This window comes from Moschus berezovskii, chromosome 2 (assembly GCF_049115385.1).
Source record: "Moschus berezovskii isolate FMDL1 chromosome 2, NW_MosBer_1.0, whole genome shotgun sequence".
In the NCBI taxonomy this organism is placed as follows: Eukaryota; Metazoa; Chordata; class Mammalia; order Artiodactyla; family Moschidae; genus Moschus; species Moschus berezovskii.
This window is the reverse complement of record NC_142461.1, coordinates 10,835,716-10,857,731: the sequence shown is the minus strand read 5'-3', so window position 1 is coordinate 10,857,731 and position 22,016 is coordinate 10,835,716. Positions and strand designations below refer to the sequence as shown.

Here is a 22,016-nt window from a genome sequence, read left to right as displayed (position 1 = left end):
GAGTGGGGTGCCATTGCCTTCTCTAGGACTGAGTTAATAAATGCAAAATGTTTAAAACAGTGCCAGCAGTTTTATCAAAAGGAAATACAATGGCCCAGAAGCCCAGGGACTATGACTATCTTATTTACCACTGAATACCAGTGGCCAGCACAGAGCTTGGAAGGTCAGTGCTGCTGCTGCTAAGTCGCTTCAGTCGTGTCCGACTCTGTGCGACCCCATAGACGGCGGCCCACCAGGCTCCTCTGTCCCTGTTATTCTCCAGGCAAGAATACTGGAGTGGGTTGCCATTTTCTTCTTCGTTGTAGGTCAATAAATATTTTTAAATAACTAGGGGGAGGGGCTGGGGAGGACGGAGGAGGAGTCCTAACAATGTAGTAGTACCTAAGGCAGAGGACTGACAGGCTCCACTCTCTTTGGTAGGGACACAACCACGTTATACGGAGCACTTGAGGCAACCGAGGAGAAGGCAATGGCATCCCACTCCAGTACTCTTGCCTGGAAAATCCCATGGACGGAGGAGCCTGGTAGGCTGCAGTCCACGAGGTCGCTAAGAGTTGGACACGACTGAGCGACTTCACTTTCACTTTTCACTTTCACACATTGGAGAAGGAAATGGCAACCCACTCCAGTGTTCTTGCCTGCAGAATCCCAGGGCCGGGGGAGCCTGGTAGGAGGCCATCTATGGGGTCACACAGAGTCAGACACGACTGAAGTGACTTAGCAGCAGCAGCAGCAGAAGCAACTGAGGACACTGAGCTGAATTAGATCAGGGTGAGCAAAGACTGGTTCGGGGGATGTCATTCTCATATTTTTTGCCATTCTGGGAAAGTGTGATTTTCTCACAGCCTCACTGGGGAAAGTAAGGATGAGGAGATAGCAATAAGAAGTGAACTTGTCTCTTTATGGAAACATCTTCCCTAGCAGCTCTGATAAAGGATCCGCCTGCAATGCAGGAGACCCCGGTTCGATTCCTGGGTTGGGAAGATCCCCTGGAGAAAGGAAAGAATACCGACTCCGGTAATCTGGCCTTGAGAATTCCATGGACAGAGGAGCCTGGCAGGCTACGGTTCATGGGGCCGCAAAGAGTCGGCCACGACTGAGCTACTAACACTTTATGGAAAAGAATACGCAACCCTACTAAGTACCATGAAACTAGTACTGTAACTTTCCCGGATGCGCAAATGAAGCGCGATCACCAGTCGGAGACGCAGAAGCAGGAATTCTACCATAACGCTTTAGATTGGGGCTTCGTTTGATTAGTGAGAGTTTGCGGGAGCGGAGGAGGCCGTACAGAGGAAGTGATGTAAGGTGTCACTCACTTGACGCGGGTGGGATTACGCGGTCTGAGATGCGGAAGTATCATCTTGATTGGTTATTTCCTTGAGCCATCGTCCTATCTCAGTGGTTCTCAACCTTACTTTCGCTTGCGCAGTTTGTTTTGCCCTTTATGATGATGGCCGCCGGTGCTTCTGGCCCTCACGGGATTAGAGTGCGAGTTTTCAGGAGCTTGGCCCGAGAAGACAGGAAAAGGCGTAGATTCGTGAGCACTGATTGGCTGAAGCCCGAAGCGTTCTGGTTGCTGATTGGCTTTGTCCTTCGCGGGGAAGGCGTTTGTGGCGCCAGCGAAAAGTAGCGGGAGCTGCAGGGGTCTTGAGGGGATTCGGTGAACCCACCAGGGGGAACCTTCTGGAACTCTCTCCTGAGGGAATCGTGTCGAAGATGTGGAATAGTATGATGAGTAGGGCGCGTGATGAGAATCGCAGGAAAGACTTAGCAAGAAGCGGGGTGGGCGAGGCCTGTGGCGGCGAGAGTCTGGGAGGAGCGGGGGCCCGGCTGAGGGGGCGTGTGGGCCGGGGGTGGTGGGATGGGGCAGGGGACGGTTTGGGAGACGCTGGGAGTGGTTACAGCGAAGTATGGGGTGGGGGTCCGGTGGGTATTTCAGAGGCTTGGAGGGCAGCACAGATGTTTATACTGTTGTTTAAAACCAGGTGGATTTGAAAGCTATAGCACCTCCTCTTTCGGTGGAGCGGGCGGCTACACACAGTCTCCTGGGGGCTTTGGATCGCCGACAGCTTCCCAGGCCGAAAAGAAATCCGTAGGTTGAAAGCGTACTTCGCTTTATGTTATCCTTTCCTGAAGCTCTTAACTCTTCTGTGAGAGAAAATTTATGAGACAAAGAAAGGGTGTTGAACCTGAGCTGTAATTGTCAATTATCGAATTTTATAATTGAAAGCTGTTAGTATTGAAAAGTGATGTTTTCCCTAATTTTGCATCCACTATTAACTTGGCATTATTTTGAAATTTACCAGTAGAACTAAAGAGTCAGTCTTTTGGGAAAAAAAAACTTGTTTGTATAGCCTAGTTTGCATTCTTCATGTATTGAAAGTTTTCAATGAAATGTAATGAGGTGCCCTGAAAAGTGAAAGTGAAAGTTGATCAGTCGTGTGCGACTCCATGGACTGTTATACCGTCCTTGGAATTCTCCAGGCCAGAATACTGGAGTGGGTAGCCTTTCCCTTCTGCAGGGGACCTTCCCAACCCAGGGATCCAACCCAGGTGTCCACATTGCAGGCCAATTCTTTACCAGCTGAGCCTCTAGGGAAGCCACAATGAGGTGCTTCCCTGCTAGCTCAGTTGGTAAAGACTCTGCCTGCAATGCAGGAGACCCAGTTTGATTTCTGGGTCCGGAAGATCCTCTGGAGAAGGGATAGGCTACCTACTCCAATGTTCTTGGGCTTCTCTGGCGGGTCAGCTGGTAAAGAATCCGCCTGCCATGTGGGAGACCTGGGTTCGATCTCTGGGTTGGGAAAATACCCTGGAGAAGGGAAAGGCTACCCACTCCGGTATTCTGGCCTGGAGAATTCCATGGACTGTATAGTCCATGGAGTTGCAAAGAGTCGGAGGAATGAGGTGCTCTAAAGCAGTGGAAAGAGCTTGGTCTTTGAAGTCTAGTGGGTATGTTATATGTTGAACCATTGCTCTGCCACTCCTTGTATAGTATCATTGCACAAATTTCTTAAAATTGGGATTCCGTTTTGCACCTGCTAAATGGGATTAATAATACATACTTTACAAAGTTGTTGTGAGACTTAATATTATACTAATATAATTATGTCTATCCCAGAATTGCTTTCAATAAATGGTCCCAGAAAGTATTACTGAAACAACTTGAGTTTTGGAGCCAGAATACATGTTGTCCAGAATCAACTTTGCCTTTTAACTGTTGGTGTGAGTTTAGTGAAGCAACTTACATCCTTAGTTTTGGTGGCCCTTGATTTTTCTCATCAGATAATAGTACTAGTACTACTTATGTCACAGGGTGGTTCTGAGACTTGATAAATAATGTATAGGAAAGTGATCTGTAAAAAGCTACCCAAATGCTTCTTACTCACTCTTTCAGAAATAATTTTGCATTTAATACCTGCTGTTGATTTCATCTTTTTAAAAACACAGAATTTGGTGTTAAGATTCAGTATTAGTCGGTTCTGTGTTTTTTGTCCAGGTTGATAAGCTTTTACTTGAGCTGTTGATTCACAGATGTGTATCAGTAGGAAAGAATTCATTGATAATTCCCATACATTTGGGCATTGCTTTATATTTTTCATATGATTATTTTATATAATCCTGTAAGAGACTTATTATTAACTCCATTGAACAACATAGGCTCAAGGTGATGAAGGGACACCTGAACTCACGTAGCTAGTAAAACAGTGCACATACGATGCTGCACAAATCCAAAATCTGGTGAGCAACTTTCCTTTTCCCAGGAAGACCAGAGGGAACTCCAAGTCCTCTAAATTTGTCTTCTTTGAGGCTGTAAAGGAAAAAATTAAAAATAGATCATTGGTTCTCATCTTTTCTTCTTAAGCTTAATATTTTTATATTAATATTTTTCTTAATTTCCGGCTGTTAGAATTTTTATCTCAGAATCTCCACCTTACTGGGGCTGTGTATTAAGACCACTTCTCAGAGAAGTGATGGTTGTAAGCTAAAGTCTCAAACCCAGGTCTTTTGTGTTTAAATCCAGTGCCTTTTCCATAGTAAATTAGGTTAACACTCTATCTAAAATGTTTCCTATTGACTATAAACCTGTTATGTTTGATCAATTCATGTGAAATTTCCAAAATTGATCATGTTTTGCCTTTTAAAATGGTGGGGTTTTTTTGTTTTTTGGATTTTTTTTTACAGTACTGTCAGAGTAGCCAGTGGTTCGTAGTCAACTAAAAAATAATTTTTTTTCAAAGTTAAACATACTTGTGCTTGCACTCTCTCTGAGACTCTGGAACAAACCGGGAACTCTTTGTGATCAGTTCCTGGCACATAATAGGTGCTCGTTAAAACACAAGAGGGTTTCCCAGGTGGTTCAGATGGTGAAGAATCTGCCTGCAATGCAGGGGGACCAGAGTTGAGAAGATCCCCTGGAGGAAAGAATGACTACTCACTCCAGTATTCTTGCCTGGAGAATTCCATAGACTGATAAGTCTGTTGGGCTACAGTCTGTGGGGTCACAAAGAGTCGGACACGACTGGCTGACTAACAAAACAAGAATCCTCTGTTATTTGAGGTGAATTTGAAGGTATTACTAACACCTCAATAATTGCCCATATATAACGTTTTTACCTGAGGAATAATAATTTTTTTAATACATATGACTATATATAGAGATTTATATTAGCACTTTTATATACAGTATATGTTTTTTTTACAGCTCCACAGGTTGATATCCTCATTTTGCAGAATAGGTGGCAGTGTGTCCAGGGCTGTGGAGCGGGGGTTTGAACACAGGTTAATAGGACTGTCTGGCTCCAAAGCCATGTTCTTGCTGCTCTTACCATAGTGGCTCTTAGTTTTCTTATGCTGAAGGTACAGTGAAAATCTCAAGTGTGATAGATGAAAACAGAACCTCAACAGATTTTAAATGTATAAATACTAATATAGCATATAACTTCATTTACCAATACCATAAAATTGGAAAGCATAGTTGGTTCCTTTACATCCTTATTAAAAGCTATTGCAGATAGTGAGGAACAATAGCTGGCCTAATAATTGCTGATATTTCTTGAGTGTTTATAGTGTGCCAGATAGTCTAGGTACTTCACCATATATTTACTTCTCATAATGATTTTTAGTGATTTTATCATTCCTTGTTTTATAGATGAGGAAACAGAGGTAAACAAATGAGTAGAGAAATGTGATCAAGGGCACACTCCTCCTGAGTGGTGGAGCTATAATCTTTATCCTCAAGCTTGGCTGCCACCTTGTGTGACATATGTGCTGGTAGTTGGCTGGGCTTACTTTCTACTATCCTGGCAGTACTCACCAGTCAAAATGATGCTTCAGTAAAGTGAAATGTTGCTAGTATCATGGACCTTCAGAGAAAAGCTTTGACTTCTAAGTCAGTTTTACATATAGAACAGTTACTGGGTTTACATCTTATTGATTTCCAACAGGATCAATGCACCATGCTTTTTCTGTCTTGTACATAGTCCTTCCTAAGAGTCTATGAAAGTGCATATTTGCTCTCAGTCCATAGTGCATGTTCCTTACCCACTGATTTTTCACCATCAAAATTTTTGTGCTTCAAGGTCTATCCTAAATGCTCTCTCTTCTTGAAATTTCCAATAAATTTTTCTGAGATTCCACATAGAGTTTCTCATTCTGTAGTGTACAAAGATGAAGATTGTTGCTTACATTTGTACGTCCCCTAAGTTAGGAGTATGTTGAGGGCAAATCCTACTCCATTATACTCATCTTTGTCTTCTGACCAGTGGTAGGCAAAATAAGAGTTTACACTGTTGTTAGGTTGCTTCCAGATGTGAGTTGGGTGTCTGTCCTCTTCTGCCCATTGCCTCCTGTCCCTTTCCTTTAGGATGTCCAGTGTGACCAAGCCTTTATCCCATTTCCCCCATACTCATATTTGATTGTCAGAACATCTGTCCTAAAGCTATAAGTCTAAATTTCTGTTGTCATTTATCATGAGACTTAGAACAACTCCAAAGTGCTCTCTCTGCTGACCATTTCTCAGACCCCTTCCAACACCCACCTCATCAGTGATGAAAATCTAGCTCCAATTTGCCTTCATCCTAAAGGTGGAGTTTCTTCTTAAAAGTCTGTTCCAAAAGCAGGTCCTTACGCTATCCACAATCTGGCCTACTACTCATTTTGGTGATCCCTAGTGCAGCACCAACTTATCCATTCATCTGGAACTTTGGAGTCAGGCAAACCTGGGTTTGAAATCTAAAGTATGGCATTTGTTAACTATATAACCTTGGTTTTCACCTGTATGAAGTAGAGATAGGATCATATTGAAGATTCAGTGTTATATGTATAGTGCTTGGCACATACCAGGTTCTAAATGAACAATAGTTAATATTTTCTTGATTGAATTTATGCATACTTTTTTCCAGAGAGCTCGAGCTCAGCACATTGTACCCTGTACCATATCTCAGCTGCTTTCTGCTACTCTGGTTGATGAAGTATTCAGAATTGGAAATGTTGAGATTTCACAGGTATGGAAAAGTGCACAAGTCACTTAACGTGAAGAATGAAATAAAACTAACATCATTTAAAAATATATAAATGTTACTTTGGTTTCCAAGAAAACTAAACTTTTTTCCCTTCTGGTCTAGGTCACTATTGTGGGGATTATCAGAAATGCAGAGAAGGCTGCAACCAACATTGTTTACAAGGTAGATGACATGACAGCTGCACCCATGGATGTTCGCCAGTGGGTTGACACAGATGTAAGTAGTTGTTTTGGAATCAGGGTGGGGTTACTTTGGGACTTTGGAGATGTTGAACTTGTTTAGTTTTACTTTTTAAAGGTGGGTCTTATTATAAAAATAAAACATAAGCAAGATGTTAAACACAGAAACCCTAACGTGAAAGGCCAATACATTTTATTTCATAAAAATTTAAAATCTTTGAAACTTTCGCAAATACTGTAAACAAAGTTAAAGGGCAAGTGACAGGACATACTAAAATGTAAACTTTGTGAGTACAAAGATTTTTTTATGTTGGCATTGTATCCCTAGCACCTAGAACAATGCCAGATACATAGTGGGCCCTGAGTAAATATTATTCAAATGAGTGGGGAAATTTTTTGCAACATATTACAAACATTTTAAATTTTTAATTGATGTAAGTTCTTACAAAGGAAAAAGCAACTGCACCTTAGGAAAACAAGGAAAGAAATGCACAAGTAATTCATAATAGGTGAAATACAAATTGCAACAACAATAAGAAAAGCAAGTTTACTAAACATTAAGATACCATTTTTAACTTTAAAATTGGCAAAGAGAAAAAAAAGAATGGCAATGTCTACTTCTGTTGAGAGCAGGAGGCACTTAATTTATGGAATGGTTTGTCAGTGTTTGTCTGGCAAAGCAGAAACCATTCTATGTTGATGTTATGAGTATAACCTTTCTCAAAATTCAGCCGATGATCAAGATCACTCATCCCAGAAATGTTGATCTAGCAGTCCACTGCTGGAAATTTACATTAAGGAGATAAAGATGTGTGCAAAGATTCAGTTGTAAGATTATTGATCATCACATTATTTATCATAATGGAAAACTAAAAGGAATCTCGATGTTAGCAATAGGATATTATTAATTAACCCATGGTATATTTTTTAAATACTGCAAATGATATAAAAATGCATGTATTGTCACAAAGAAGTGTTTACCATAGATGTTGAGAGGAAAAGGGATTGTTAAAGATAGTATGTGTGATGTGGCCCCATTTTTGCAAAGCACCATGTCTATGAGTATGTGTGGAAACATGGACAAAATAGACCGAAAGAAAATACATGCTTGTTACCCTTATATTTTTTAGTTGGGCAGAAGAGCTCTTGGTTTTTGTTTTTTCTGCACTGTGCAGCTTTTGAGATCTTAGTTCCCTGACCAGAAATCAAGCTGTGCCTCCTGCAGTGGAAGCATGGAGTCCTAACCACTGGACCTCCAGGAAATTCCCAGCTTCTTCATTTTTTAATGTTGTTTTTAAAGTGCATTCATTTTAGAAAATTTGGATAATACTTTGTTTGCTATTTTCATTTCAAAAACCACAATCATCCGTGAAGAGTTAACTTGATAGTTATGTATTCTTTATTTTTTGCACCTCAGAAAAATATAGAATTTATTGAACAGTTATAATTGGAATAGTTATAATTGGAATTCTGAACTAGACTGCTTGATTCCAGGTAGACGATGAATGTAACCATACAGTCCCTGCCATCAAGGGGGGAGGTAATTACTAGAGATGCCTAATAATACATACTCACGCGAAATGTATGGTGGTCACTTTTATAAAAAGTGAGCATTTAAAGATTACCTGAAATCCCACATCTCAAAGATAATTACTGTTACAGTACATTTTGATAAATACCCTTTTAGACATTTCTCTCTGCCTGTTTGTACATTTACTGAGAGGGATGCCTACAGTTTTACATAAAGGATAATATGATATGCAACTTCTTCATAATCTGCCATTTTCACTCAGAACTCTCCCATTTCCTGTGACCACCTTTCCATCATAAGGATACATCATCCCTTGCTTCTAGACCCAATCAGGGAACATTTGGCTTATTTCCATCATTTGTTATTATAGAATATGCCCCAGTGAGTATCTGTGTGTACATCTCTTCATGATTATGAGATATTCTTCTTAAGATGATTTAAACTAGGTGGAGGAAATATACATTTTAAAATACTTTCTTTTTTGGTTGTTCTTCCATTTACGATTTTACATTTTTTTATTAGTACATGAGAATGCCCAATTAGTTCCCCACACCCTAACAGTAGGTTTTATGAGTCTTAAGTTTTTGTATGATAGTTTAAAAAATACAATCTTGTCATTGAGAATGTTATTTTTTTAATGTAATTTGGTTTTAGTGAGATTGAATTTTTTTTAACTATGTTTAAACAAGACTGTGGTCATGTATGGATGTGAGAGTTGGACTGTGAAGAAAGCTGATCGCCGAAGAATCGATGCTTTTGAACTGTGGTGTTGGAGAAGACTCTTGAGAGTCCCTTATACTGCAAGGAGATCCAACCAGTCCATTCTAAAGGAGATCGATCCTGGATGTTCATTGGAGGGACTGATGCTAAAGCTGAAACTGCAATACTTTGGCCACCTCATGCGACGAGTTGACTCACTGGAAAAGACTCTGATGCTGGGAAAGGTTGGGGGCGGGAGGAGAAGGGGACGACGGAGAATGAGATGGCTGGATGGCATCACCGACTCTGTGGACATGAGTTTGAGTGAACTCCGGGAGTTGGTGATGGACAGGGAGGCCTGGCGTGCTGTGATTCATGGGGTCACGGAGAGTCGGACACGACTGAGCGACTGAACTGAACTGAACTGAGCTGAACTGGAAGCTGACTATGGCTCAGATCACGAACTCCTTATTGCCATATTGAGACTTAAATTGAAGAAAGTAGGGAACCATTAGGCCATTCAGGTATGATCTAAATCAAATTCCTTATAATTATACAGTGGAAGTAGCAAATAGATTCAAGGGATTAGATCTGATAGCGTGCCTGAAAATCTTGGGGCAGAGGTTCATGACATTGTACAGGAAGCAATGATCAAAACCATCCCCAAGAAGAAGAAATGCAAAAGGCAAAATGGTTATCTGGGGAGGCTATCTGTGAGAATAGCTGAGAAAAGAAGAGATTCGAAAGGCAAAGGAGAAAAGGAAAGATACCCATCTGAGTGCAGAGTTCCAGAGGATAGCAAGGAGAGATAAGAAAGCCTTTCTAAGTGAACAATGCAAAGAAATAGAGGAAAACAACAGAATGGGAAAGACTAGAGATCTCTTCAAGAAAATTAGAGATACCAAGATGGGCAATTAGAGATGCAAAGATGGGCACAATAAAGGAAGGAAACAGTATGGACTTAACAGAAGCAGACGATATTAATCAAAGGTGGCAAGAATACACAGAAGAACTAACAAAAAAGATCTTAATGACCCAAATAACCACTATGATGTGATCACTCACCTGGAGCCAGACATCCTGGAATGCGAAGTCAAGTGGGCCTTAGGAAGCAGCACTACGAACAAAGCTAGTGGAGGTGATGGAATTCCAGCTGAGCTGTTTCAAATCCTAAAAGATGATGCTGTGAAAGTGCTGCACTCAATGTGCCAGCAAATTTGGAAAACTCAGTCACAGAACTGGAAAAGGTCAGTTTTCATTCCAGTCCCAAAGAAGGGCAATGCCAAATAATGCTCAAATTACTGCACAGTTGCATTCATCTCACATGCTAGCAAAGTAATGCTCAAAATTCTCCAAGCTAGGCTTCAAGAGTACATAAACCGAAAACTCCTAGATGTTCCAGCTGGATTTAGAAAAGGCAGAGGAACCAGAGATCAAATTGCCAACATCAGTTGGGTCATAGAAAAAGCAAGAGAATCACAGAAAAACATCTACTTATGTTTCATTGACTATGCTAAAGTCTTTGACTGTGTGAATCACAACAAACTGTGGGAAATTCTTAGAGAAGTGGGAATACCAGACCACTTTACCTGCCTCCTGCACAACCTGTATGCAGGTCAAGAAGCAACACTTAGAACCGGACATGGAGCAGAGGACTGGTTCTAAATTGGAAAAGGAGTATGTCAAGGCTGTATACTGTCACCCTGCTTATTTATATGCCGAATACATCATGAGAAATGCTGGGTGGGATGAAGCACAAGGTGGAATCAAGATTGCTGAGAGAAATATCAATAACCTCAGATATGCAGATGACACCACCCTTATGGCAGAAAGTGAAGAAGAACTAAAGAGCCTCTTGATAAAGGTGAAAGAGGAGAGTGAAAAAGCTGGCTTAAAACTCAACATTCGGAAAACTTAAGACCATGGCATCTGGTCCCATCACTTCATGGCAGATAGATGGGGAAACAATGGACACACGAGAGACTTTATTTTCTTGGGCTCCAAAATCACTGCAGATGGTGACTGCAGTCTTGAAATTAAAAGACCCTGGAACAAATCTAGACAGTGAATTAAAAAGCAGAGACATTACTTTTGCTGGCAAAGGTCCATCTATTCAAAGCTATGTTTTTTCTGGTGGTCATGTATGGATGTGAGAGTTGGACTATAGAGAAAGCAGAGTGCCAAAGAATTGATGCTTTTGAACTGTGTTGGAGAAGACTCTTGAGAGTCCCTTGGACGGCAAGGAGATCTAACCAGTCAATCCTAAAGGATATCAACCCTGAATAATCATTGGAAAGACTGATGGTAAAACTGAAACTCCAGTACTTTGGCTACCTGATGGGAAAAGCTGACTCATTAGAAAAGACCCTGATGCTGGGAAAAATTGAGGCAGGAGGAGAAGGGGACGACAGGACAAGATTGTTGGATGGCATCACCAACTCAGTGGACATGAGTTTGAGCAAACTGAGAGATAGTGAAGGATAGGGAGTCCTGGTGTGCTGCAGTCCGTGGGGTCGCCAAGAGTCAGACATGTCTGAACAACAAAATGTTAATTTGTGGGAAGAGTTTTTAGTTGTCTAAGTGCTTTGATGCCCTAGGAGTGTTTATTTTTGTTTGTAAGAACCTGAAAAGTAGTGATCTCTTATATTACTTCTCTAGTTTGTCTATTGACTTTGAAAAGCTTTTCCTTGTTTCAAATTACTGTTTTTTAATTGTTCATGTTTACTTCTATAATTTCTATGGTTTCTTTTCATATTTCTATATATGATTAAGCCTTTTTATAAATTTTGGTGAAAGGAAAGAAGTATAGATCCAGCTTTACTTTTTCCAAGTGGTTTTAAAATGTTCTTGTGGGAATACAGAGTTTTGTCTGTGGTACAGATTCAGCTATGTAAAGTAATAGAATGAAATGCAATTAGTTGATAAACTCCAGGTGATGGGAATTGAAATGCTTTTTATTTTTAAACATCCAGATTTTCTATTCTAGCTTTTTATACTCAAGTATTCTCTCAAGTGGGCTTCCCAGATGGCGTCAGTGGTAAAGAACTCGCCTACCAGGAGATATAAGAGATGCGGGTTTGATCCCTGGGTGGGGAAGATTCCCTCAGGAGGGCATGACAGCCCACTCCAGTATTCTTGCCTGGAGACTCCCGTGGACAGACAAGCCTGGTGGGCCATAGTACGTAGGGTCACAAGGAATTGGACACAGTTGAAGCGAGTTAGCACACACACGCATTCTATAAGCAGAAAAGAATTTTGAGTCAGTTTATATATTTTTCTTACAAATAATAGGTACATAGTCTAGAAAACCCACAAAGAAATATTAAAATCATTTCTGATTATCCCAGTTAACCTTTGTTAACATTTGGACATGTATGTTTCCCCTCGTGAGAAATAAGCTTTTTTCCATGAGTCACAACTGATATTCACAGACAATAAATAGAATTCTCCGTTTATCCTTTGTGGCAGTGTAAAGTATCCCATTATATGAATGTATACTTTTTGTTGGATATTTAGGTTGCTTTAAATGTTTTCAGTTCAGTTCAGTCGCTCAGTCGTGTCTGACTCTTTGCGACGCCACGAGTCACAGCACGCCAGGCCTCCCTGTCCATCACCAACTCCCGGAGTTCACTCAAACTCACCTCCATCGAGTCGGTGATGCCATCCAGCCATCTCATTCTCTGTCGTCCCCTTCTCCTCCTGCCCCCAATCCCTCCCAGCATCAGAGTCTTTTCCAGTGGGTCAACTCTTCGCATGAGGTGGCCAGAGTATTGGAGCTTCAGCTTTAGCATCAGTCCTTCCAATGAACACCCAGGACTGGTCTCCTTTAGAATGGACTGGTTGGATCTCCTTGCAGTCCAAGGGACTCTCAAGAGTCTTCTCCAACACCACAGTTCAAAAGTATTCAAAACTATGCTGAGATGACTACTCTTAAAGCTAGATCTTGATTACATGTTCTTAGTAATTTTCTTAAATTTCTAAAAGTAGAGTTGCTGTACTGAGAAGTATGTCTACCAGAAAGTTGTGTGCCTACGAGCACTGAATGAAAGTGCCATAATTGTTTGCTGGGGTTTGTTTTGGTTTTTTTTTGATATGCATGATGTAGAACTTGGAACTGGAACTTACCTTAGAGATATTATTCTAATTCCTGATTCTGTTTTTTAAAATATTAAATTCTGAAAGGCAGGGAAAACTAGTTAGTGCTACATTAGGATCCTTTAGATCTTACTTTATAGCTCTCTCTACATAAATTAGAAATTTTAAAGAGGTTTTCACCAGCATCACTAAAACCTAAGTGTGTGTTTGTATTTTTTTGTTAGGATGCCAGCAGTGAAAACACTGTGGTCCCTCCAGAAACATATGTGAAAGTGGCTGGTCATCTGAGATCTTTCCAGGTAAAGTCAGAAAAAAACAAGAACAATTAAAATGTATTTGCATGAAGCAGTTTCTGGAGTCATGCCTACATTTGGGATACTGAAGACTTAACTAAATCTCTATGTTTAATGGGAATTATATTGAAGTTATTTCATTATTTTCTTCTTCAAAAGGAAATAATAAGAGTTTTTTCAGTTTAAAACAGGAAGTAGAGAAAGAACAAGATCTCAGCCTACAGTTGCCAGCTATGGCATTCATTACATGTGGAAGGGCAGACACTGGATTTAGAGACTAGACTGTTTAATCTTGGGAAAATCATTGAACATCTCTGAGCTAGTTTTGTTTTTTTGACTATATTTCATTGACTATATTTGAATTAAATATGAGTTGAAAATTTTCAATATATAGCACATTTTCCTGGTTTAATAAAATACTGTAACCAAGAAAAGAGCCATGATATTTTGGCCTGAAATTGACTTGAATGTGCTTATCCTTTGTTCACATTTTTCTATTTAATAGAACAAGAAAAGCCTGGTAGCCTTTAAGATCATGCCCCTGGAGGATATGAATGAGTTCACCACACATATTCTGGAAGTAGTCAATGCACACATGATGCTGAGCAAGTCGAACAGCCAGGTGAGCAGTTTCACTCTCGTCGTCTTTTCTCTTCCCTGAAGGAACTGCTTCTGTGCTTGGGCTTTGATTTCCTTAACATTTTGCAGATTGAGCCAGAGGACAGGCATCATTCAATCCTCAAAAAATTTTCTCCATGAGCTTTGTCATGTTACTTTATTCCAGATGAAACACTCATATTCCTCTCATAATACCTCTCCACTGTCTTGAGTGACTGAGGCCCAGACAGACTTCAAGTGTAGACTCATCATTATAGGCTGAGCTTTTCGCTTCAGGATTTTCAGTCCATATTCAGAGAAAAACGCCAACTAAGACAGCATTTTGCGCTTCCCTTTCAAGCTATTGGCTAAATGAGAAAATTTATTCACCATTATTTTGTACTGAAATTATATTTCCTGTTTCACGTTGAAGTTTCTCAACATCTTTTTCTGTAGTATGAATTTAGTTTGATAAGTCCATCTAGGACCACACAAAAGGTTTGTTGATCTATTAGAATGTTCTTAGATAATTCTGGTAGCAAGGTGGAGGACTGGTTAGAGTAGGTGGGACTGGAAAACTGATTTGCTTTTGCATCCTCTTCTTTGCCAAGCACTTTGCTAAGCACTGAGGATACAAAGAGAAATTCATTCAATTTATTGAGCATCAGTTAAAAGTTCAGTCGCTCAGTTGTGTCCGACTCTTTGCGACCCCATGAATCACAGCATGCCAGGCCTCCCTGTCCATCACCAGTATATTAAAAAGCAGAGACATTACTTTGCCAACAAAGTCTAGTCAAGGCTATGGTTTTTCCAGTGGTCATGTGTGGATGTGAGAGCTGGACTGTGAAGAAAGCTGATCGCCGAAGAATTGATGCTTTTGAACTGTGGTGCTGGAGAAGACTCTTGAGAGTCCCTTGGACTGCAAGGAGATCCAACCAGTCCATTCTAAAGGAGATCAGTCCTGGGTGTTCATTGGAAGGACTGATGCTGAAGCTGAAACTCCAGTACTTTGGCCACCTGATGCGGAGAGCTGACTCATTTGAAAAGACCCTGATGCTGGGAAAGATTGAGAGCAGGAGAAGGGGACGACAGAGGATGAGATGATTGGATGGCATCACTGACACAATGGACATGGGTTTGGGTGGACTCCGGGAGTTGGTGCTGGATGGGGAGGCCTGGTGGGCTGCAGTTCGTGGGGTCACAAGGAGTCGGACACGACTGAGCGACTGACCTGAACTGATAGATATTCTGCAGTAAAGTAGAGTAGGACAAGACAGTGATGGAGGAAAATGTATGGTATAATTTTAGATGAGAAAAGAACATTCCAAGCTTAGGAAATAAAAAATGAGAAGCCACGAGATTGGAACAAGCTTGGCATATATGAGAACATTAAGAAAGCCACCCTGTATGGAGTGAAGCAAATGACAGGAAGATGTCAGAGGGATGTAGACAAGGACATGGGACCCAGAGGAGATAGGGCTTCATAGGCTGTAGTAAGAATTATTTTGTTCTCATTGATAGTAAACTTTTAGAAGATTTTGACTAGGGAATGATGGGATGTGATTTACTGTTGCAAAAGCTCATTTAAGCTCTTATATGGAGAGAGATTGAGGCTCCAGCAATAGCAACAGCAGTAATTTGGGGAAATGGTAGCAGCACCTGGGAGAAGAGGTTGGATTCTAACCTATTTTGAAGGTAGAGCTGCAGGACCTATTGATAGTTTAGAAACAGGATCTAAAGAAAAGGGAGGGTTCAGATATAACTCCTAGGTTTTGGGCTTGAGTAACTAGATGAAGCTAGCAGGTTTTGAGGATAAAATCCAGAATTCTGTTTTGGACTTAACAAATGTGACGTGCCAGTTAGACACCCAAATGGAGACTGGAGTGGAAGGTTGACTGTATAATGCTGGGATTCGAGGGAGGGGTCAGGGCTAGAGAAAGCACTTTGGGAGTCATTGTGTGGATGGTATTTAAAGCTTCAGATGAGATGAGATGAGATAACTAGTGAGTTATTAGAGACCTGAACTCTGGAGCACTAACCTTTAGGAGTGTGGAGGCACAGGAGCCAGAGAAAGTCAAAGAAGTTATCAGCTGGACAGGAAGAAAATTGGGGAATGTGATTCCATAGGATATTCTGAAAAGAGTATTTTAGGAAGGAATGGAGTTCACCTGGAGAATGCTGCCCAGAAGTCAAGTAAGATGATGAGAGGGGTCTGTCGAATTTGGAAACGTGGATCTCCAAAAGAGTGGCTTTAGTAATGGGTAGGGGGAACATGGGTTAGAAAGAGTGGGATTGGATAGAAAGTTTAGGGTGTTTATTTTATGACTGTGCTTCATAACATATATATATATATCAAATGTTCTATGATAAAAATGGTTTTAAAGTGAGAATAGGTGGAAGTTGTGAGCATAGACAATTATATTGAGGAGTAAATAAAATAATCCTTTCCCTCAGTGAGTTGCCTCAAGCATTGCGGTGGGGTGGGGGGGGGGATGTTCAGATCACTTAAGCAGTGACAGCAGCAATGAGTAGCAAGTGTGGTGTGCCATGGAACCACAGAGAGGAGCAGCCATCCTGACCCAGACATCAGGAGAGGCCTGCTGGAGGAGAAGATGCCTAAACCCAGTCATAACATTTACAGGGGAGGTAGCGGGGATACCTGAAGCAGGTCAGATCAGCAGAGGTATCCAAGGAAGAAATAGCGTTCAGGTCAGTATTGTCATAACATGAGATTTCTGTTTTACCAGAAAGCACTGTGAAGGCATCTAGCTTGAAAACAAGAGGATCATGACTGATTTTTGTTGTTTATTATTTTTATGACCTCAAAGCATTGGTATTTAATGGATAAATGTTGAAGGAATGAGTCTCCTGCCTGGATGGGAGTTACCCTGATGAGCTTCCACAATGCTCTTTTACTTATAATGAGTACTTAACATATTTGATCTTTTGTCATCTTTATTCAGTTCAATAAATTAAACATTGAGCACCTACTGCCCACCAGGCACTGCAAAGCTGAAGGGAAGTGACAAACCGTGATGGCTGCTGTGAGAGGGAATGGGGTGATTTGCTGTGAGACCAGAAAGAACAACTAACCTGGCCTGGGAGGGTGTCAGGGACGGCTTCTTAAAGGCAGTGGCAATTAAGCTGGGCTTTGAAGGATAAGAAGAGCGTGGTGCGAGTCATGGGGTCACAAAGAGTCGGACACGACTGAGCGACTGAACTTACTTGAAGGATAAGAAGAGTGTTTCCCAGGCAGATGACGAGAAGACTCTGATGTCTAGTTGTGGTAGGTCTCGAATGTCCAGGAGTTTCATATTATTTTCACAGGCAGGGGGAGCCAGCTGAAAGCGTTCAGGTGGAGGAGAGACTTGATCAGAAATTACTACTTGGAGCAATAAGGAGGGTTGATTGATGTAGGAGAGACTTGAAGCTGAGACACTGGTCAGGAGACTAGGGATGATGAGGATGGACTGGAGCTGTTGAAGATCATATTAATAGGCTGTGGTGCAGACCATGGGAGATGAGTGACTGGAGACATAGATGGCTGACTTCTGCAGGACTGGGCTTGGGCTTACTAACTGAGATGGAATACATAGCAGGGTAGGCCAGTTTGGAGAGGAAAGTAGTGAACTTTATTTTGAAGTGCACGGGACATCTAAGTGGTGGTCTTCAGTTGATGGTTGGGGACAAGGATTTGTGGTCTCGAAGGAAGTCTGGGATGAAATCATGGGGGAACTATCAGCCTTTTGAAAGACAGGTAGACGAGGAGTCTGAGAGGAGATACTGAGAAGGCAGAGTTCAAGAGTTAAGTGGACAGCGAGAAGAAATGATGCTAGGAAGCCTAGGGATGGGTCCATTTCGGGAGAAGTGTGGTCAGCAGTGTCTGCTTCTGAGAGGTCAAGTGTTATGAGGAACTGAAAGGGATTACTGGCTGTGTTGGTTGAAAAGCATTTTTTACTTTGGTGGGAACAGTTTCAGGGGTATATTTGGGGAGAATCCAAATAGGGGAGAAGTGAAAGTAGTGATTATTGTCTATTGTTTTTTAAAAGCTTGGTGAAAAAAAAAAAGTGGGTGATGAGAATTGTGTCTCCTTTTCTCTCCTTGTAATGCTTAATGCCTAGCTGATACCTGGTAAGTGCTTGCATGATTTAGCACCAAAGACAGATACCACTATAGCAGAACTCATTAATTTTCTTTGTGCTCTTTTTCCTCTGATTCCTCTCACATCGCAAAGGGGAAGCCAGGAAGTACCTTTCTCTCTGTTTGATATGATATATATATTTCAGAGAATGATTTTATCTTATGAAATACTCATTAGATAATAGCTGTCCTTTCCAGTCTAAGCAATTGTTATTTGGAAAATTCTGCTTAGGACATTCCTTGGTGATTCAGTGGTTAAGATTCAGTACTTTCACTGCTGTGGCCTGGATTCAGTCTCAGGTTGGAGAAGTAAGATCCCATAAGCCATACGTTGTGGTCAGAAAAACAAAAAAAAGTTTGCTTAAATTGTTTTTTGTGAACTACTTATTAAGCTATTTAAAAGAGCAAGAACTATGTTTAAATTGGTAAACTTACTAATGTTGTGAACTTCTTAATTCAGCCCTCAGTAGGAAGAGCACCTATCAGCAATCCAGGAATGAGTGAAGCTGGGAACTTTGGTGGGAATAACTTCATACCAGCAAATGGCCTCACTGTGGCCCAGAACCAGGTAAACACTGGAGTGGCTCCAGATTTTGCAAGACACAGAGCTGTAAATTGTTACGTTCTTAATGGTGCTAAGTATCTGACTCATTTCTTTCTTACAAAGAGATTCTCACTTGATAGGGGAGCTGATTCATAGTAGTTTCTGAAGTCTTTCTGATTCGAATCTTCAGGTGCTGAATTTGATCAAGGCTTGCCCAAGACCTGAAGGATTGAACTTTCAGGATCTCAAGAACCAACTCCAACACATGTCCGTAGCCTCAATCAAGTAAGTATTTGGTTTCTGTGAGCTAGGGTTCCAGAATTGTACCCATTTCACCTCACCAAGGTTTCCTTTAATGAGAAGTGAGTTAAAAAAAAAAGAACAATTATTGACTGATAAGAGGGAAGTTGTTCAGTCATGGAAAAATAGAAAAAGGACTCATAAAGATGGTGCTGCCTGTCACTTCCTTCACTCATTGTTTCATTCAACAAATAGTAAGTCCAGTTACGTGTGAAGTAGGTAGTTTTAAGCAAAAATTGACATGATACCTCTTGTAGAATTTAGTCTGAAAGAATGAGTTCCTGACTCCTGGTCCTCAGGTGTACAGTCTCATTGGTGTTACTGTCCCAAATGTGGAGAGTGTGCCTCACGCTATCTGGACCTAAAGCTGTTAGACAGTCCTTCTAGCATCATTGTCCTGATAACCTGTTAGATGAGCAGCTTCCTGAGTCTAATGAACTCATATTGTGTTCAAACAAACAGAGTATTGTGTTTGTGATAGCTATTACTATAAATCAGTTGAAATTCCAGATCTCGATAGAGAAAAATGCTCATGTCTCATTCCATTTCTTGTCCTATAAGATGAGAATAATAATTCCTGTCTTAAAAGTTACTGTGATGATGAGGTGCAGAATGGCGGTCACAATAGTAAGTGCTTTCTAAGTTGTTACTATTATTAAATATGATACTGACACTGACCCAGTTCAGTTCAGTCGCTCAGTCGTGCCCAACTCTTTGCGACCCCATGAACCGCAGAACACCAGGCCTCCCTGTCCATCACCAACTCCTGAAGTTTACCCAAACTCCTGTCCATCGAGTCGGTGATGCCATCCAGCCATCTCATCCTCTGTCGTCCCCTTCTCCTGCTGCCCCCAATCCCTCCCAGCATCAGGGTCTTTTCCAATGAGTCAACTCTTCGCATTAGGTGGCCAAAGTATTGGGGTTTCAGCTTCAGCATCAGTCTTTTCAGTGAACACCCAGGACTGGTCTCCTTTAGGTTGGACTGGTTGGATCTCCTTGCAGTCCAGGGGACTCACAAGAGTCTTCTCCAGCACCACAGTTCAAAAGCATCAATTCTTCAGCACTGAGCTTTCTTCACAGTCCAACTCTCACATCCATACATGACCATGGGAAAAACCATAGCCTTGACTAGACGGACCTTTGTTGGCAAAGTAATGTCTTTGCTTTTTAATATGCTATCTAGGAGCATATTCCTTCCCAGGAGTAAGCGTCTTTTAATTTCATGGCTGCAGTCACCATCTGCAGTGATTTTGGAGCCCAGAAAAATAAAGTCTGACACTGTTGCCACTGTTTCCCCATCTATTTGCCATGAAGTGATGGGACCAGACGCCATGATCTTAGTTTTCTGAATGCTGAGCTTTAAGCCAACTTTTTCACTCTCCTCTTTCACTTTCATCAAGAGGCTTTTGAGTTCCTCTTCACTTTCTGCCGTAAGGGTGGTGTCATCTGCTTATCTGAGGTTATTGATATTTCTCCCTGAAGGCCTTAAAACCATTTCTGGAAGATCTTTTCTTTCCTTCCTTCAACTTTATTTCCCAGAGGGAAATTGGAGGGCCCATGGTTGGATGAGGGGCTTTTTTTTTTTTTAATAGCTATTTCTACTAGGAAACATTATGTGCAAGCTGAACGACAGCTTTAGATCCTAGTTTCAGATGCTCGTTTAGACTGGTATTTAAGTGAAGTCCTACTTTCTTTGCTTTGTACAATCTGGGAGAGGGATCCAAGGCAGCCCTAAAACCATTGTTTCCATGGACTACCTCAGTTTTGCAATTTAACTGATGTTTCTCCCTGCAAGAGCCTTCTGTGAGCAAAATGGCTGTGAATTGGTGACTCAGTGGTAAAGAATCTGCCTGCCAATGCAGGAGACACGCGTTTGATCCCTGGGTCAGGAACATCCCCTGGAGAAGGGCCTGGCAACCCACTCTGGTATTCTTGCCTGGGAAATCCCATGAACAGAGGAACCTGGTGGGCTACAGTCCATAGGGTCACAAAAGAGTCGGACAGGACCTAGCGACTAAAACAACAAAAAGATAAAAAGTCGGGAAATGAGGGAAGTTTACATATTTAGCCATATCTAAAAGGCAGTTTCCTATCTTCTGCATTTGGGTGTTTTCTTTCTTTCTAGGCTAGCTGTGGATTTTCTAAGCAACGAGGGACACATCTATTCCACCGTGGATGATGATCATTTTAAATCCACAGACGCAGAATAACTGGATCTAATTGGGTACCCGAGATGTTTTCCAGTTGGACCTTTTTTTGCAGCCTCTTGTCTCCAACTGTGCATATAATCGGCGAGTTGACTTCTAGGAAGTAGATTTCATCTATAAAAGATCTCAGCTGACATCCTTTTGAAACTTACTACTACTCTTTTGTGTTTTTGACACTCAAAGGTATATGGGCCACTGAAAAGGATATAAACCAGGGCAGAATTCTTTAAGAAGCAACAGATTAGTCAGTCACAGCATCAAGATAAATGGAATTGAAAGAGAGATGCTTCCAATACTGCTTAAATAATGCTCAAGAGTTTCTGTTCTTAAATTGGTTCCTCTTGAGAGAAGATGAGCAGCACTGGGCCCACTCACCTACCGTTTTTTGTTCCCCACTTTGGTTATGTGTTGTTACTTTCAGAATTGCACTTTTTTCACCTTGTCATAGTAGCTGCCAAATGTGTGTTTTTATAAAAATGGGGTTCTAGAATGCTGGCTTCCTGGGGCAGAGGAGAGAAAGAAATGTGTGTTGTGCAAAATAAGTACGTTCATATGTTTAATAAAATAGCTCTGTAATTGAAGTAATTTGTAAAAATGTTATTTCTTTACACTGCAATAATTAATACTTATCATCTCAACTAATTCTTAGATAAGTTAATGAGGTGTAACATGCAAATAAAAGTTCTGTAACTGCTTTAACTGTGTTTCTAAATGAGATCTCCCAGCAGCTGTGTGAAGAAGGCCCCACCCCCGTGGTTTCTGACAGTGAACAACAATGTGGCTGCCCTCTGTGCTTGCAGGATACTTCCCACCTGTGGGGAGCTGTGCAGATGCTTACAAGTCAGTCAACCAGTGTGTGTATTTGCAAGCGTGTCCATTCTTGTTTCCTAAAAGAACAGTGACT

The 22,016-nt window shown here is 41.2% G+C and overlaps 1 protein-coding gene across 2 annotated transcripts; it reads left to right on the top strand.

Annotated features, from left to right (window-relative positions):
• Positions 1-1,454: 1,454 nt before the first annotated feature.
• On the top strand, positions 1,455-21,693 carry RPA2 (replication protein A2). Of its 2 annotated transcripts, none has more exons than XM_055398375.2 (9): positions 1,455-1,738; positions 1,989-2,095; positions 6,408-6,509; positions 6,630-6,743; positions 13,256-13,330; positions 13,830-13,946; positions 18,522-18,629; positions 18,796-18,890; positions 21,031-21,693. In XM_055398375.2, exons 1-9 carry the CDS (start codon positions 1,720-1,722, stop codon positions 21,113-21,115), a joined length of 822 nt encoding a protein of 273 aa, XP_055254350.2. In that variant the 5' UTR covers positions 1,455-1,719; the 3' UTR covers positions 21,116-21,693. The 2 variants fall into 2 exon arrangements, with proteins under 2 accessions (XP_055254350.2, XP_055254351.2); XM_055398376.2 differs by having other exon boundaries at positions 1,457-1,729.
• Positions 21,694-22,016: the final 323 nt, after the last annotated feature.

Coding starts and splice junctions, on each gene's coding strand:
- RPA2 (XM_055398375.2), top strand. Junction 2,096..6,407: donor CCCAGGCCGAAAAGAAATCC/GTAGGTTGAAAG, acceptor ACTTTTTTCCAG/AGAGCTCGAGCTCAGCACAT. Junction 6,510..6,629: donor GAAATGTTGAGATTTCACAG/GTATGGAAAAGT, acceptor CTTCTGGTCTAG/GTCACTATTGTGGGGATTAT.